This window comes from Haliotis rufescens, unplaced genomic scaffold, assembly GCF_023055435.1.
Source record: "Haliotis rufescens isolate VD_foot unplaced genomic scaffold, xgHalRufe1.0.p SCAF_1, whole genome shotgun sequence".
Taxonomy (NCBI): Eukaryota; Metazoa; Mollusca; class Gastropoda; order Lepetellida; family Haliotidae; genus Haliotis; species Haliotis rufescens.
Genome location: NW_025963779.1, coordinates 74,998,631 through 75,017,822, shown reverse-complemented (window position 1 = coordinate 75,017,822; position 19,192 = coordinate 74,998,631). Strand labels below are relative to the sequence as shown.

General features: G+C 39.9%; 1 protein-coding gene across 8 annotated transcripts in view; it reads right to left on the bottom strand.

Moving 5' to 3' along the window:
• Positions 1 to 683: 683 nt before the first annotated feature.
• The window catches only part of LOC124146807 (neuronal acetylcholine receptor subunit alpha-10-like), a 77,280-nt gene continuing 58,771 nt past the window's right edge, over positions 684 to 19,192 (bottom strand). For 5 of the 8 annotated variants that reach the window (XM_046517268.2, XM_046517267.2, XM_048400919.1 and 2 more), the window contains 6 exons: positions 10,389 to 10,506; positions 9,808 to 9,971; positions 9,182 to 9,226; positions 4,820 to 4,929; positions 3,569 to 4,107; positions 684 to 1,841 (listed from right to left, as the gene is read on the bottom strand). In XM_046517268.2, the coding sequence (XP_046373224.1) occupies positions 1,276 to 1,841; positions 3,569 to 4,107; positions 4,820 to 4,929; positions 9,182 to 9,226; positions 9,808 to 9,971; positions 10,389 to 10,461 (1,497 nt within the window). In that variant the 5' untranslated portion in view covers positions 10,462 to 10,506 and the 3' untranslated portion in view covers positions 684 to 1,275. Of the gene's footprint in view, positions 1,842 to 3,568; positions 4,108 to 4,819; positions 4,930 to 9,181; positions 9,227 to 9,807; positions 9,972 to 10,388; positions 10,507 to 10,609; positions 10,753 to 11,266; positions 11,975 to 14,380; positions 14,511 to 19,192 lie in introns of those variants that run through there. The other 3 variants (XM_046517271.2, XM_046517272.2, XM_046517273.2) reach the window with 3 other exon arrangements.

The window sequence follows — 19,192 nt, the reverse complement described above, 5'->3', positions numbered from 1 at the left end:
GTAAATTTCGTTTCGTGACAGAATACCAGTAATTTCTGAAGCTTGTAAGTTATTCCCCAACTGTGTCATGAAACACAACCGTGATCGTTATTGAACGGAGGACCAATGACACGAAAAGGGCGTCGCAGTGCAGTTTCACTCTGATAACTGTCTTGTAGTTCCTCCGAAGCACTCCACGTTCTGGATCATTAGCGTACCCTTGAGTGTGAATGCAACACTCTTCCGTCAAAATGACGGTTTTCGCCTCCATAATTCAGCTGACTAATTTGCGTATTGCAAGGGGGAGGTTTTCCCAATAATTCCCACAATCTGTACTCAATCCTTTGTGAGAGAGACCAAATTTCAGGTGCTTGTGGAGGTTTTTCAGTGACATCACTACGTTTCAGCTTAAAAATGAAGATCCTACTGGTGCAGTTCTTAGACGTTCACATCTTTAGTGAAACACACAGGCACTGGTATGGTCTCAACAATCTGAGGACCATCACCATTGCGAATCTTAGTTTCAAACCAACTAGGATCCTGGATCATAGGATCCTGGTGCTCCTGAGGGACGCAACTCTGCAGCGCCTTAGACAATTGAGTTACCCGTATAACCAATGAAGCTGGTATACGTAACTGGCAACCAATCACCTACCTGTCATACAACAGAAACACAACTGTGTACAAAGGAATAAACAAACATAAAAAATACACATTATTTATTTACAACAATCTTCTACATTTACATATCATGTTCGATGTCTATATTGTGTCTAAAATATACTTTGACATAGTCCCTTGTTCGCCTATGTCTCTTAACACACCGATTTTGTTCTTAATATGATTGGTAACAACTTCGTCAGTTACATTACGTAAGTAGTCACATTGGTATAATTAGTTAACAATATGGTTAAGCAGTATTGACAGGATAAGCAACATTTAGGATCATTCATCATCGGTTACACCGAAAACAAGTGAAATAAAGCATGTGTATACATATATACAGATAGTATCACTAATTGAAGAGTATAATAACATTAGTTTTTTATACAAAAAGACAAACCACTGTCGATGTAACAGGTTATGTTAAAGTTAAATATGAGTAACAAAAAAACACTAATTCAAACGTCACATCTAAGCTAGGAGCATCAGTAAATCATTGTATCCGACAATAACCGTAGTTTCTATTCAAAGGACTCAGCATCTGTTCCTGAAAATACCACGAAAACATATAATGCACCATAAATCGTTCGTTGGAAGCGAATGACTTGAAGTTAGATGTACTGGCATTAACATTCACGTTGTTTTGTCTGCTTTTGTCATAGGCAAGACAATAAGTAGAACAAGAGTCACTGACACGGTACCTGTGATAAAAATCCAGAACATAAATCTGTCGATCACTTCCGCAGCTTCTTGCCATTCCCGGCACATGTTGTCTTCCTTCTCTTTTTCCTCCTCTCGAAAAATCAGTTCTTGAAGCCTCGCCAAAACCTCGTCAAAGTCACCAACGTTCCTAAACTCTCGCCGAGTGTTCACGTTATCTAATCTTCTATGAGACGTTGGTTCGCCATTTTCGTAATCTATTAAGCCACAACCAGAATCGTTTGAAAAGTTATTTTCCGTTCCTTTATAGAACTGCCTGCCGCCTCTCATTCCACTTCGAAGAACCTCCCCCTCGTTAGCTAATACTGGCCGGATGAAATACAGCCGTTTGCACATTATTCTGGCGAGGATGATAACAAGTTTCTTGAGCCATCTCGGTACTGAGATTTCTTTCCGCCCATGACTGCTAATGTTAGACACTGTCACCGCCAGGATTACGGAGAAAGATGTCAAGGACATTACACTTGTCAAATAGATACCTAAAAGTACAAAAACGAAAACCTCATATAACAGGTAGTCGAACATGTACACAATGTGTAATTCGGAGTTTCCTACATGAGCATCGACATACATGTACAGTCATACGTGTACTTCCGTTACTACAGTGTATCTTTACTTCACACTTGGTATTGTGCATACTTTTTAATATGCAGTAATCCCAATGCTTGTCAACTGACTAATATGATCGGATGGTTTCGATATAGGACCGAGTAAATTGTACCATCGCACCCCGACAGAGTGGTTCGTTGCTCATGTTATCAACCACTGGTTTGGACCAGATCAATTACACTCCGCTATTGCTGACTTCAACAAAATAAAATATTGAAGTACCCTTTCTCTCATTCATAGACGCACTCACAGACCAAGTCATTCACAGAATTGAAAGATGAAATAGATGTATAAAAATATATATATTGTTTGCAATCACTGTACGTTTCTTCGTTCGTTTGTTTGTTTGTTTGTTGTTTAACGCCGCACTCAGCAATATTCCGGCTATATGACGCCGGTCTGTAAATAATAGAGTCTCGACCAGACAATCCAGTGGTTGACATCATAAGCATCGATCCACACAATTGGGATACGATGATATGCATCAACCAAGTCAGCACGCCTGACCACTAGATCCCGTTAGTCGCCTCTTACGACAAGCATAGTCTCCTTATACGGCAAGCATGGGTTGCTGAAGACCTATTCTATCCCGGATCTTCACGGGTGCATTGCGAAGTAGTTCCATTGCAACTGCTGTCAAAACAGGCTTGCAGCAATTGATGTCACCCACAGTTGATTCATAACAACCTTAGGGTTTCTATCAATGGCATTTCGCAAATCATTTTGGCATTGTAAAAACATTTTTAAAAATGACATTTCCCAATCATACACGAGGTAAGGATTGCCATGAGCACCTCTGCAAATATTGATAGGGTCAGGCCTCCACGGTGATCTATGCATGATAACATCCAGTGAATAAGCAGAACGTCATCTGGCTACAATAGTCAGTCAATCGACAAGTCCTGAACGTTGCTGTGTTTGGAAGAACTGATTAAACTCAAACACTAGAATGGATTCTGGAGAACCTACACGATCACCATCATATTGACACTCATGTTCTGAATTTCTAAACAGACACATGCATTTCTGCAACAGCACATTAATTCCTACACAGACACATCTCCGGATCTCCGTGAAGACACATTTCTCGATGATTGACGCAAAGCAGTGAGAATGGCACTGGCCACAAAAGATCAATATGTAATTGAGTCGTTGCAAAACTAAAGTGATGGCAGTGAACAATTCACGCGATCACACCCAGTGTCACATCTGTACTTACGGCAATTGGGCAATCATCTTTGAGATAAGAATGTTGAAACATAATTGATGGATACCTTTGTCTTGAGTCGACCAACCCCCAAGCAATGCTTCAAGGCATGATATTCCAGATGGATTTGAAGTATGTCTTCTCTACGTATGTTTTGTTGATACACACAACGTGCTGTTACAAAATCCGTAACCAATCCTTACACAATGTTCTTAGCATTGTACTTAAGAATATATTTTGTAGCTGCCTAAATCATACTGGTTTTAGGGGTCCATTCCGGACGGATATAATGGTATATGCCTCAAATGATCCTTTTAGGTTTACTTTGTACATTGTAAAATATACATTCATGACTACTTCATATGGGTTACAGGGAAATGACCGGCTTACCTATGAGGGGAACAAAGCTTGAAGTAGCGGGCATGTTCTCAGCAATAAGCAGCATAAACACTGAGAACGCAAGAAGAACCGTCAAACCAAGTGTGACCTTCTCCCCACTCTCGGGTGACATCCAGAAAACCAACAACGTCAACGTCGACAACATAATGCAAGGCGTTATGACGTTGTAGGTGTAGTACAGCGTACGACGGCGGAGGTGAATGGTGAAGGTGACGTCAGGGAACGGTTCTGGGCAGCACTGGTAGTACACCACATTACGGATTGCTTCAACGCTTACTAAGTCCCATTCTCCATTTTCTACGTAGTTTGACAGATCCACGGCGGTCGCCGATCTGTTGTAGACATTCACCTGAAAGCCATCATATGCCCAGGATCCGATCTTCATTTTGCAGACTTGGTCATCAAACGGGAAGTAAGTGATGTCGATCTGACAAGTGCTTCTAAGTTTGACGATAGGGGGCCAGAACACGGTGCCATCTGCTTGTACCATAGCTAGAGCCTGCATGTAACCATTTGTATAGTCCTCGGCGCTGTAACAAAGTTGTTTTAATCTTATCACACGTGTAGCAGTATTGATATTAGTATATTATGTAATCTTACCGTCAATATACAATCGGATTTCAGTCTGGATATATTCTACATTTTAACAACCATTCTCGTTTAAATTCATTTATGTCTCCAGTATTTTGTTCACCATGCTAACATCTCTAAATCAATTTAAATATCTATTCTAACGCTTCATCTTTGTTATTTTCGTAAAAATGGTGTGTTACTCAGTTTCTTCTTTTAGGAAAAAACGAAACTAGATTGGAATGAAATTGAAAGGATCTCAAAGCCATGCAAAAAATGAATTAGTTTTTTTTATCATTCTTATTTTTAGTTTACCCTTTTCGACAAAATGTCAGCTGTCAATTTCTGAGCCAATTATTAAAAAATGTGTCCATCAATATCAGTTAGTGGATACATCAAGGGTGTCTGGAAATGGAAAGGGTTTTGACTAAAAAAGCATACGACCAGCTCTCAAACATCCCAATCTTAAAGGGCGTCGAGAATGTCTGAAAAATCAATGGAAGGGCAGATGTTTCGAAATACCCCCTCAATATTCAATACCGACACCACTCACGTCATGCAAATAGAAAAAAATGACAGATCATGTTGATATTTGGTATCACGCTTTTGCGTGTTCCGTTTGTATCCCTGTTGTTTTGAACTCCTTTTTAAAGACATCTTTACGGAAAGTACCTGTTATACAGCACGATATCGGGTTTCCAAATCTCGCTGCATGGAATCCTAAGCACCTTCAACCCGTTGTAGTCGCCCGGGTCCCAGTACAGTTTCTCATCCTTCCATTCCTGCGAGGGAGACAGTGAGAATGTAATTAATTATACATGACCTGGCCTGACGGCACGGTGTTGGTAAATAAATGACCCCAGGGAGAAGCACAGGACAGCATTAATAGTTAGGATACACCCACCAGTAAAGAGAACGCACTGAATTGATTCAACTGGCTGAGTGCAGTGATTGTTGAGATACTCAAATAACACAGCGTCACGTATGTAGGAACACTGAAATCAGAATCTATTCTGATGATTATACACGTACGATTACACTAACGTATTAGATGCCCTGTGTGGCATTTAGCAGATATCCATGTATGTATGTCTGTGTCTCGCAGGTGTGTATATTTTAATGATGAATGTTTATCCCCTGCAACAATAACACCACAGAAAGCCTTCTGCATTAAACCTAATTCATTTGCAACACGTCTATATTAACTGACGTTATAATATACTCTGTAAAAAAGAAACGCTAAAGTAGTAAACTCGTAAATATCTGACAGAGTGCTGCCGATATCCATACAAACATATTACCACAATTGAATTGATCATTTCTGCATGGATTGGGATTGATTTGTGTGGAAAGAATGAGGTACTGCAAAATATTGGTTAACAGATGGAAAAATCGCAAAAACACAACCAGATGAGAGCCTTGCGCTGAAACATACCAACACGTCTTTCATGTGCAACAGCACTCGTTTGGCAATACAAAAGTTTTCATTTACATGTTATCACAATCTTGCAGCAAGTGAACTGAGAAAACATGCCACGACTGACGGAAGCCCAACGCAACAACGCCATCGGCCGACTGTAAATAGGAGAGTAGATGGATGGGTGACCACGTAAAGCAGCTTGACTCCTGAGAGTTTCTAGGGTTTCGGCCCTTCCCCACACTGAAGCACATGTACCACATGTGGTGTCTCCTTTGGCAAGTGACTTTGATCGAAATGTGCCTCTGTTCACCCAGCAGTGAGTGGGTACCCGGTAGGATGAGATGGTAATGTGGCTATTAACCTTCTGGCGCCTCACAGGCAGCTTGGTTTATATACTCCCCAGGGAGCTGAGCATGAAATTCGAGTGCTCACTGATCCATTGACTGGGGTAATAATGTAAGCGCCATGAGCACACGAGCTGGTATGGAGTTTGGCGCCATACAAAAGGACTCATTATTATTATTATTATTATCTTCAGCTGTAGCCAGGTATTTCCACGTAGCACCAAGCACCATTACAAGACTTGTGGAACCGTTATAAGACACACGGAACAAGCCGTGACCTTCCCAGATCCGGTCGACCACGTATCACTACTAGAGCACAGGATAGCCACCAGACAATACCAGACAACGCCAGACCTCACAAGACCTGCCATTGCCCTCCAGGTCTCCAAATACAAACCCAGTCATTTATGGGATGCACTGGATCAACAACTGAGAGCACGTCAGCAACAACCATAGATCATCTGACAGTTGACACAAGCACTGCATGTAGAGTGGGTGAACATTCCCCAGGCTGCAATTCGGGATCTGATTGCTTTCATGGGAAGACAATGCCAGTCAGTTTTAGACTCCAGTGGTAGCCATACAAGATATTGAGAACAGATGACATTCACCTTGAAAATCTACTGTTCCATGTGTGCCACACAGTACCTGGGTCAATGACAATGATTACCATCTGTTAATAATTTATATGATACATAAAACAACTTTTCCACAGTATATAATGGACATGAATAGTTAACATTGCATGATACTTCTCACTTTGTTCAACTAGAAGTAAGGCAATATTTTATTTATATATTCGTCAAATGTCGACATCAAGTAAAGAAACTGTTCACAAGAACCCAGATCGTGGTATTCCTCTTCAGTCAATACAAAATTCATCCCAGCACATGACACGGGGGGTAATATTGTAATGTTAAGCTGGCCTTCAGTATCGTGTAATAATAAAGTCGAAGTTCCTATAGTGTATTTCCGTATTTCAAAATGATCAGTTGTGCGTAGTATGGTTAATAATAACCATTTATGTGTTTATGGATCACTATCAACTCGTGAAGATACCAAACAAATAGTGAATGTATTCGGGAAAAGGTGAGTGTATCCTGCTCCAGCGGTGACACCCGTCGTAACTACATGCAAAGGCAAGACAATGGTTCACCTGAAATGCCGCGATATAACTGGAATACTGTTAAAAGCGGCGTTAAACACAACTCACTCACCTGAAATGTTTTTTGCATCCGTGGCTGTATGTAGTATGTTCGTGTCGTAACAACATCGTTCAGTGTTATCATGGTTAAGGAAGTCCGGCCCCTCATAAGGGATAAATGTGTTCATTCCTAAAACTGTTGTCAACATGTAGCCTACTACATTTGTAAACTCATTCCAACACTTCAATACTTGAAGAGTTCTGCTGCAGAGTTGTTTGACAATCGGTTGTAGTTAACTGATGTATGATATGACACACCAAGCGGAATAACACATGTGATTAACGGAAACTATTATTTGAAATATAATAAGTTCTGAAGTCTGATGTTTATGATCGTATAAATAGAAAGACGATAAATCGCAGTTAAATCACTGATCCATGTCAAACTGAATTAGGGCATATTGAATGATCACAGTGTTAAAGTCCTCACGGGATTTCCACAACTACAACATATTATGTCTAATGGTGTTATCACGCGCAGCATATCCCGTGTCAAAACCACAAGTCATTATCATACTGCGATTCATTAAACTGAGTGGTTGATCACAAGATCTCCAGAAGCTTTTTTATGAATTGTTTTAGTCGTCAACATTATTCATCCTCTTACATGATGTTATTAAAACGAGGCTGTAGCAAGAAATCGACCCAAGTATAGTTTGTAATTACAAGGCAAGAGCTTAGTATTGAAATTGCACACATGTAATGTTTGTAATCACGGTTCGGCATCGCCATTCTCGGCAGCCCAGTTAATTGCAGTGTTCATTTTTTAAACCATGGACTGAATGTATATCAATGTTCAAGTACATTGCATCCAAGCTATTCCATTCGAAACTTAAAGATAGGCAAAAATCGTTACACCGCAAAACATTATAAAATCACTATAATCCATTTAATGCATTACAGACTCAGTTGACGACATTATATGAAATTATATTCCATCCCTTGAAACAGGACTTAAAGTTACATTATTAACTTATTCAGATCTGCATGCAAAAAAATAGGTGAAAAAAAATCGACCTTGAATGTTTTGCTTACCAAAAATTATATTTGTAAAAGAATCGGAAATTGTATATTTCACACCTAATAATACTGGCACTAAATACCCGATGAACTGTTGTCGCCAATCAATATTTCTGTGCAGGTTGTGTCCAGATAAACAAAATCTGTTCTTGTTTCAGGAAGACTTATTTTACATCGGTTCAGTTTCAATCACGTCTATTCCTGAGAGATGAATCGAAATAACCTGATTAATGTCATATTGATATTTACTGGATGCCAGGGGAAATCAGGAGATAGCACGGAATATACAACGTTCATATGACGGCGCACTTACGTCACTCATATCTCACATGAATGAAAATACCCAACACTAATTAATAAATTATTCATGTGTTTAAAGGTTGCATAAAACACTGCAAGAGTTGGGTGAAATAATATCGACAGAAACTTGATGGTAAGATTACCTTTTAATTACCGTACATCGTGATTGTCTTTGTTTGTGAATAGTCCCTTCTGTGTTAGTAGATAACCTGTGTGATACAATGAGTTTCACACAATAACATACCAATCCAAGATGTGAAAATGTTGCTGAAGAGGTTAATATTGATTCATGTCCTTTGGCTCTGTGCCAGAGGCATCAAACATTGCACATGCTGTGCAATGTTTGTTGTTTTCCTCAACTGAAATTTTACACCAATGACCCTACGAGTGACCATATCAATGCTTTCAAGATTTACCAAAGTAGTAAAGGTCTGTAGAACCCGTGGTCTCTTGCTGTTCCGTGCACATTACACCTAGCCCCGTGATTGGAATAATTATACTGTAAACGGTGGTTCAACACTCACTCACCCATGATATCTGTACAAACTACAACGTTACGTTTAACTGAGTTACAATAAGGGATGGTCAGATACATAACTTGTGTAATTACAATGGGACATGTGGTGCCCATAACACAAATGGATGAGCGTGTTCAACGTACCGTCTTATGAAAGGTCTTGAACATTATTTCATAGTTATCCATAACGATGATAAAGAAAGAAAATGACCAAAACCAACATTCTTACCTGATCTAGCCAAATGTTTGTAGTCAAAACCTGATTTTTCTCGTCCTGAAATTATAACGAATTTCACACATTTATTACCATCTAGACTATAACATTAACACAATCGTTTCACGGCAATTAACCTTGAAATAACAGCACACTCCATAATAGGACTAGGACAACATATGGCATGCTTGCAAACATTGCTGCGCTTATCAGTAAACAATACAAACAGTCGGGGGTCCAGTGGATAACGCGAGTGCCCGGAGAGTGGAAGGTCGGTTGTTCGAAGCCCGGCCGCGTCATACCAGAGATGGTACTTGTTTACACCTTTCCTGTCGATCGGCATGAAGGGAATAAAACAAGGTCAGATCGGCCCGGGGTCAGTATTCTGTGTCTGAGTGGGGTATCCATGTTAAACTGCTGCACGGCATGCCAGTACAAAGCACACACACGCACGCACGCACGCACGCACGCACGCACGCACGCACGCACGCACACAAACACATACGTACACACACACTCGCCATATAAGTGCAACAATCTTGCATGCATTCTCAAATTCTCAAAGACGTACGCCAATTGCAGGTGTATTCCATGTGGTATTGACAATGAAGTTGTACGAAGAATCAATGACGTTTCCTTACCACGTCAAATACTTGTGTTAATGTAATGCCAATGTACACGTCGACGGAGTGCGAGGCGTTGTAGACGGGGCGGGTATGTCTGTCGTACCCCGCCATCAGGGACATGTACAGTTTCTGCTCATCCGTCAGTATTGGAGCACTCTTGTTGATGCAAATTTGATACTCTGGAAGTAAACATTAAATAATTAGAAACAATAAGCACAATAATATTTTTGCTCCGTTGAATTATACTATATAATTAAACAGAATTTGTTTAATATTTAACACAATGTGGCTGACATGAACTTTTTTATTCAATTTTACTATTTAATAAATCCATTAGAAATATAAAAGAATATTGTGAGTAAAACGGACACTTGATGATTGACAACTTTCATAATGGAAGATGTGAGCTGTAAAAGTACAAAGTGTTACAAGTATGGAAAAACATATTAATCATACATAACAGTGAGTGGGAAAGTTTGATATGTTTACACATGCTGATTAATAATTAAAATCCCATGCGATTGGATTCTATCGATTGTACTGCCAACTTTATTCTAGCCACTAAGATCCCGTTTTCATTCGTCATAATAACCTACCTTTCTCTGCCGACACTCCTTTGTTGAAGCATACCAAGAACGACAACCCAACCAGGACTTCTATTCTCGCCATCTTGAATCGTGCAGTATCATGCTTCCGCAGCCAGCATATGATAGCCTACAACAAGAAGGAACAACGCCTACGTTATATAGTCACCGAAGCCTTCTTGGTTCGTATGACCTACCGCGGTACGCGCCAACGGTGTATCATTACAAATCACCTCTCTTCTTCACGAAGCTTTAGCCATATCATGACTGCAGCCGAAACACCGGAGATAACATATGAGAAACACATTGCCGTGCCACATTTTCAACACCTACTCGAGATTGAAAACTGTTTCCTTGCTACTTGTTTGTTATGGAAACATTAAGGTCTGTTTATGCTAAGACCTTCTGGCAACAGTGGGGCCCCAACGCAAATATTTTGCAAATGTGTTTACATGACTGAAAAGATCAATTGTACTATGATTTGTGAATAAACGCTTTCTTTCTATACCTCATATCGATAGAATAAGTGTTTGGACGTTCATGCCCCTTTTACTAACTGTATCATATCGTGTATTCAAAAGAGCCATTTTGCAGTTACATGTGTTATACATTACATTATACAACATCAAGCAATGCTGATAGCTCCTGAATATAATGTACATACACTTCAAAGTCTGTAACTGGATTGTTATCATGTTTACAGGTATATATAATGTGATACGTATGTATTATTCTTGTAGTTAAAGGTATTACATAAAAACAATGCTTGTCACTACGACTAATATCAGTGTTAAATTTTCGTCATAGTGCACATCATGTAATTAAATGAAAATTAAAAAAATAAAATGCTGCATTATCGTGTAGATCAAAGCAACTTATTAATGACCTACCTTACATATATTGCATATCTCATTCCATTACCCTTCTGTCCCGCAAAAAAGATTGATGCCTTCTTCCTATTTCACAGAATCACTTTCTATTTTACAAAATTAACACATCCCCTCGCAGCGGGCTAGTCTGGACACAGGTGTATCATACTCAATACAAGTTCTTGGTCCTGGCAATTGTTACAACCAACAGGACCATTCGTGAAGTAGTTGTTATTCCGTGGAGATTGTTTCATTTGTTGCTGTCTGTTGGGAAATGTAATATCCTCTTCCCTGGTGTGAAAACAATGCACTTCTATAACTCCATAACATTTTAATCTCTTGTGCATGGGCTTGCCACGGTCCTACCCACACCACACTATATGTTCCCAGACAGCCTTTCCTGGTGGTATTTGCATCATTACAAACGTATATGCTTTAACTGTTTCTTGGTTGAAAAGGAGTTGGAAATGAAAATCGTGTTTCAGAATAGTGTGCATGTAGTTTTTATCAATGATCACACGGTTCCTTGTGTCTCCGGCGAAGCATACAATCAAAAGGCAATCCTGACAAGGCATACACGTCTGTCCACTCAATTTAAGCCATTATCAAAGAGACGTGCAAATGCATGGACGTATTGTAAAAAGGATTGGGAAATAACTGCAGAGAGTGTGAAACGGAAACGTCGAATTGAACCCTTGTGCATACGCTTCACATGGACCTGTGTTGAATTTTGATGATCGACCATACTGGATATGCTCCATTTAAAACTTATGTAATGAAATGTAAAGTAATAAACGTATATTTACTGCTTTAATAAGAACTGATGTGTGTCGTTTCGGTTGCAGCCACAAACAGTACGTCTTACAAATGGATGACATGCATAGTATTTCATCATCAATAAATCAACAGGAGCGGTCAGTGACCATGTCAGCAATGTACATGGTATTCAGTTAATAACATTAAAGTGTTTTCTCACTGCCTGGTATTTTTTGTAGATATTTGTTTCTTTGTTTAACGCCGCCACGCAGTGATATTCCAGGTATATGACAGCAGCCTGTTAATAATCCCGCCGGGTTTTCAGAACGAAATATTACCAGTGTCCATACGTTACTGGTTGCGTTTCTATTTACTTTCACGCGCTGAAACAAACATAATCTGAAAAAATACATCCGTAAATGATAACCAAAATAGAAAAAATGTTTCTTGACATAACCAAAACACAAAATAACGACAGTTCTTGAACTGAATCGTTTGATTTCACTGTGTTAAACATACATACGTCGTAGTGATAACAGCGGCATGGTATTAACTTGCGCTCAGACAATACGAGGTGGGCATGACAAAAGGCATGTGTGGGTAGTAACATATTTTCCTTCACACAAATATTATATCGTCACGACGAACGCATGTACTTAAGTATGTCTATAGGGATATAGTTTTGAAGCAGCATATTCAACTCTCGTCAGATTTCCATGTGTTTTTCTCACAAACGTCGATGACTTGTTTGGTTTTGGTCCGTAAAATAGCACAGATTGGGTCGCTATAATGGTTGTGTTGACGTTCCACGTGGGAAAACGGGCCGTACAACATATCAACAACAAGCATGTGTTTAGTGGCCTACAACACTTTGATAAAACAATAACAACAGATTTAACATCAGCCATTTCAGAACGTTTAACTCCACGTTATGTTTGGATATTTCTCCTCAATATTCTTCCACAAGAAACAGATTCAGTATCTATTTTAATGTCTCATGCTGCCAATTGAACAGTGTTACTGAAACGTTCATTGGTCTTGTACACTGAGTATTTGTGATGATGTTGCGATCTCTAGTTAGTCGAACATGAGTGCAGGAATGTGCATGCACATGTACATTATACTTCTTGTAATAATTATACAATATTCACAATACATGACAGTTGTGTGTGTATGGGAAGGGGATGATGAATGGAACTTTGCCACTGAAATATTAACGATAAAATATGTCAAAATATTGAACACAAGACACGTGAATTTATGTGCGTCGAGGTTGCTTGAGTGACCACTAGTCAGGAGTAGTCCCCTGGCTGCATGGACTGGTCAATTTGCATGTGTAACACGAGAGTTTCTTTTCACAAGTAAAACGTCATAGCTTTCAAAGATGTTACAGACAGTTTCTGTTTGGTAAAATTGTTCCCCCATAAACACATTTTGAGAAAAACATGTCACACACATTGACCTTTCCAGGAGCATTCAGGTAGTATATTTGCAAAATGTTCAAAGTATTACCTCAAAATCGCCTATAACCGAACTAATTGCTTGTTCAGATTAAAGAAGAAATTGCAGCGTGATTATAAGGTCCGAATCCGAAACTGGTGTTATTAGATTGGAGATAGTGATGGCATATGGAGTAATGCTAGGTTGTTCTGATGGAAAAGTGAGTGAGTGAGTGTGTGAGTTTGTTTTAACGCCGCTTTTAACAGTATTCCAGTTATATCACGGCGTGTCAGCTTAATGTGGGAGGAAAGCCCGAAGTGATGCAGGTCTCAGACGTTTACCTCTTCGGTGAAAACCACGAGCAGGGGTATGGTGCTGACAAACCTAGAAACATAATCGGGGCGAACCGGGATTCGAACCCACAATCATAGGTTTCTGGCGTGCCCAAGGGACGCAACTCTGCACAGCGAATCGCGGCGCCTTAGAAGACTGGGCCACCCGTGCCCCCCGATGGAAAAGACGAAATGCCGTAAACAAAGAGCCATAAGGTGAGGTGACGTGAAATGAGATTCAACATCGCGTTCAAGATTATGTCATTTACCTGGCCATGTGCATGTGGGTTTGTGTGACTGCTTGTGCCTACCATGGCCGCGTCATACCAAATGACGTTGATAGAATAAACTTGATGTTATCCTGCCTGGTGCACGGCATTATTGGGATAAAACAAGGACTGGTCGATTCAGAGTCTGTACAATGTGGGGTATATCCATGTTAAACTGCGGCTTAATATCTCAGAAGCCTGGCACTATAAAGCCGACATATATACAGACAAGTAAAAGCAGCCATACCCACGTGCATGCACGTCGCGATATTAGTGCAATAATCTTGAACGAGACGTTAAATCCCATTTCACGTCACCTCACCACGTGTTCACGTTACCTGTGGTTACCCTGACTGATGAGAAGGAGGTCACGAGAGGACAGATGGCCATGGCCTCCCCCATGGATACAGGGCAGTGGGTGCGGAGAAGGTATAACACGGTAATCGTCTTTCCTAATAGAAAAAGGACTGTGACCTCAACTTCCTCTTGGGTGCTGCAGCACATCATGACATGTTAACATCATCGCTGTGGGCGAACTCTGTCGCCATAACGATGTAATTAACGTAAATCATACGTCGCGGTTTCCCACGATGATATATTATGACTGGAGCTTATGTGTTTGATTAAGAAATGAGATCAAACGTTGGACGCCTTCTAGTGTAATTCGCTGACACGGAAACCGTGCCAGCTTCATGAGTCAGGGACTAGGAAATTAGTGCTAACACAATTTCGAGCAGAATCGGTTTTCAAACTAAACGCTCCCAATGATGTGACGACACTCGTTTTCTTAGCGTTATTTTCATTCCAAGTACAATGCTGCCGTCTGTATGTGTCAATTAAGGTATGTTATCCAAAGGCAACGGAAAACGAATCAATTTATGAAAATATCTTATATAATGTAATGCAATTTCGCAGCACATCACTACTTAAATTGATGTGGTAATCAAAACATGCCAAGGAAACAGATCACAGAGTGCTAACACTTTATCAATTCCTTACAAGTATGACTGCATTATTTATATTATGTATTATTATATTATTTATTTATTTAGCTTACGCTTTGAGTGTACTGTTTTATATTATCAAATTATCATCGGGATTAAAATCAGTTCCTTGGCATGTAAGACATTACATGATATTATAACATAACGTACTGTTCAGTGATTGCATTTCGGAGACGTTTCGCTTTAATATCAGATATCAATAGAATCCACGTCTTCTCTAGAAAAAACATAAAAGCGTCTGCGAAACTTTGAATAACAACACATGTGCAACAATCTTAATATGTCACACAGCGACGCAAATGCATGTTTTGTTTAATTTGAAATATCTACCAAAGCGGAGTTAACCATACTGAAAGAAATATCTAATTACATCAAGAAACATCATGGGAAAATTGAGTCTTGTACGTAGGTCGCATGTCCTCGGCCTTTATAACCAATGAAAACTGCATCAAAGTAAGCTCGGGATGAACAGGGGTCATTAGGGAGATGCACCTAGATGGGATGGCCTTGATAGCGATATCCAGATAAACAGATAAAGATGTCGACACAAATACACGGTAGTTAGGCAAAAGGTCATGGAGTAATCTAACATTGTGGCTATTTCATTTCATTGTACTCCATGTCACAAATGAGTATTACAAGGCAACATCAGATCTACCAAATACCTCAACATACGACCCCTGAAGATCCGGGGTAGAATAAGTCTTCAGCAACCATGCTTGCCGTAAAAGCGACTATGCTTGTCGTAAAAGGCGACTAACGGGATCGGGTGGTCAGGCTCGCTGACTTGGATGATGCATGTCATCGGTCCCAATTGCGTGGATCGATGCTCATGATGTCATCACTGGATTGTCTGGTCCAGACTCGATTATTTACAAACCGCCGTCATATAGCTGGAATATTGCTGAGTGCGGCGTAAAACAACAAACAAACAAACAAACAAACAAACAAACAAACAACAAACAAACAATACCTCCACATACGCTGGTTGTGGTCTTTAAAAATAGCACTTCGAATTATATTTTCTACAGGTACAAATGATCGTACATATTAGTAAGGGTACAGTAAGGTTCATATATAGACCTCTCTTGTCTGGCACAGAAAGGATGTACCACGTGTATAACTACCAATGAGTGAGTGAGTATGGTTTTACGCCGCTTTTAGCAATATTCCAGCAACATCACGGCGGGGTACACCAGCAATGGGCTTTACACATTGTACCCATGTCGGGAATCGAACCCGGGTCTTCAGCGTGACGAGCGAACGCTTTAACCACTAGGCTACCCGACCGCCCTAACTGCCAATGACGTATTTCTGTAAAGGTGTGACATCACTGATGCACTGCATAATAGGTCACATGCACGGCGTCTCAAGGTTGTCTGCATCGCGAGATAAGCTTTTCTTGTCATGGAATAGAGCCATAGATAACAGGTGGCTTTGTCTGATTCATTGGCATCTAGCGGAACAATTACGTTACACGGGACATCAATGAAGACACAGAAAGACATAACATTGCATAATAAAAGAAAAGTAGGAAAACATAAGTCGTTAGAGGCTTGTTTGTATGGAACCTGTGTTAAAGATCTGGACATGATCAGTTACGTGTTATAACGACAGGACCAGACATACTCGCAATAAGACGGCAGAGTAACGACCACGCTGCCCTAGTGAGATAAAGACAAAATGTTATTCTCTATTAGTTGGCTTCATTTACATTCTCTAGTCCAGGTACACTGTGTCCTTTGGCTGTTGTAAAACGCCGCACACAGCAGCATTGAAATTATCCAGTGTAGCACCATGAGCATCGATCTACGCAATTTGAATACAATGACATGCATCAACCAAGTCAGCGAGCCTGACCATCCGATCCCGTTTGCCGCCTTTTACAAGCATGTGCTGCTGAAGACCAATTCTAACCTGGATCTTCACATCTGCAATGTGTATAAGTTTGACAATGGGCATATGTGCATATTCGATAACAAGTCTAGAGATAATCATGCATTTGAAATGAGTGTCGAGTAAAAAGCCTGACGACATTAAATGTAGATAGCAAGTGTTCACCAAAAGCGTGGGGATTCCCGGTTTGAATGAGTCCCTAGCAACCTATGCTGGTCGTAAGAGTCGACCATACGGATCGGGTGGTTGTCAGGCTCGGTGTCCCGTACAGTCAACATGCTGTAGAATACTACATGTCACACATTATGCACTCACGCGGTCTGCTTAGCGGCATTGTTACAATACAGATATAGTACATGATGTGCAGTATAATACGTTTATAACGAACACGCTTATAACGAACACGCTTATAACGAACTGACGGATATTACGAACTTATTTTTTGGTCCCCGCCATTTGCTGTAGAGATGTTGTATGTATGCTTAGAACGAACTACGGTTATAAAGAACTTAAATTAGTGGTCCATTTGAGTTCGTTATAACCGTAGTTTACTGTACCTGTGTTAAGGAGGGAGGCACAATTTTGAAAGAGCGCGAGTGTAATAGAGCTAATTATATAAATGCTCTTCACACACGAACAGGATAGCTTCGACTGAGGTTCACAATGTCTTCAGAAAAGTAATGCTTACATACAGCTCTTCCGCTTGATATTCATCTCTGTTCATCAAGTTGATGAATTATTTAATTTTGGATGCAGGAGAATGCAGTTTCAGGGAACTTAATCACATTACTGTATCTATAGATGCTCCATGAAGCTATTTGTGCGATGTAGGATATCAGCCCAAGTGCACAAACACGTACAGTGTTAAACAAAACAATATGGACCCTACAAACAACGCTGATGATTCATTGTAGAATGGCATTGATGATACCGGATATTCACTACAGTTGGTCATAGACGGCGTAAAGGTAGTTCTCTCTCAAAAACACCCATGAAGACCACATCGAGTTATGGTGTCAGATATATTTTTTTATCCTTTGGCTTTCGTTGTTAAAAAGTAGTTCGAAGGCCTCAAAATGAGATAACTGTCACCACCAGTTCTACATGATCCATGAGTGAATGAGTGAAGGGGTGAGTGGGTGGGTTGAGTTTGACATCGCTTTTACAGTATTTAAGTTATCACGGCGTGTCAGCTTGATGTGGGAGAAAAGCCTGAATTGAACAAGGTTTCTCCTCGGTAAACCCCACAGACACAGGCAGTTGCAATCGACCTTTCTCCCACTAGACATTGTTGACTGTACATTGTCTATAATACGAGTAAACCAACTGAACAAAGAAATGTCTAATAGTTCCATTAACGATAACGATAGGATTTCTCTCATCTATAAAGGCCAGCAAGGGGCTATATTCCAGATTCAAACGAATGCAACACTTTCTTATGAGCTGTTAATGTTGCAATAAAGATAAATTAAATAAGCCTGCCAGCGCAAAGTAACAATCTCAAAGAAATGAACTCTGTGAGATCTTGAATGTTTCAAAGTTTCTTAAGCATTATAAAAAATAGACGAGAAGTCAAATTAAGTTTCTTGATATTTGGGAGTGCTTCCATTATGGCTATTTGGTACACACCCATATGGCACTGGTCAGGAAGTAACACAACCTTACTGACTGTTTCGGAAGCCGTTCACTGCATGCAACCAGGATAAAATTCACACAACACTCATTACGAAGACTGGTACAATAATAAGAACCATGCTGACATGATTACATAATGTAATCAGATTGATGAATATCAACCATTTATACCTACCGCTGTGTATATCAGTAAGGTCAAACGGATTTCAATGTTAGAGTGCAATTGTTGATACGTATGTATATTTAACTGGCCCACCATTACCTTTAACTAACTACTTTCTAAACACAGGAATGATCCCTTTTGCTGCTACATGAACCTACCATTATTCTTTTCTGTGAACATACACACACTAGGCTAATTCAGGCCTGAAATGTATACTGAACCTTATTATTGATGAGGAAAATGTCTCATATTGGAATATTCATAAATGAACATCATCTCACATATCTAAACATATGCGACTCACAAGACGTTTAAGAACACCCGATTACTACAATTAATATGTCACGCCATGACAGACTAATTAAAGTAATGTGAAAGAATATTTTGAGTATGTTTATGGTACCACTACGTATCTTATTACAAGAGATGTCAAATGATAGAATATTTCCCGA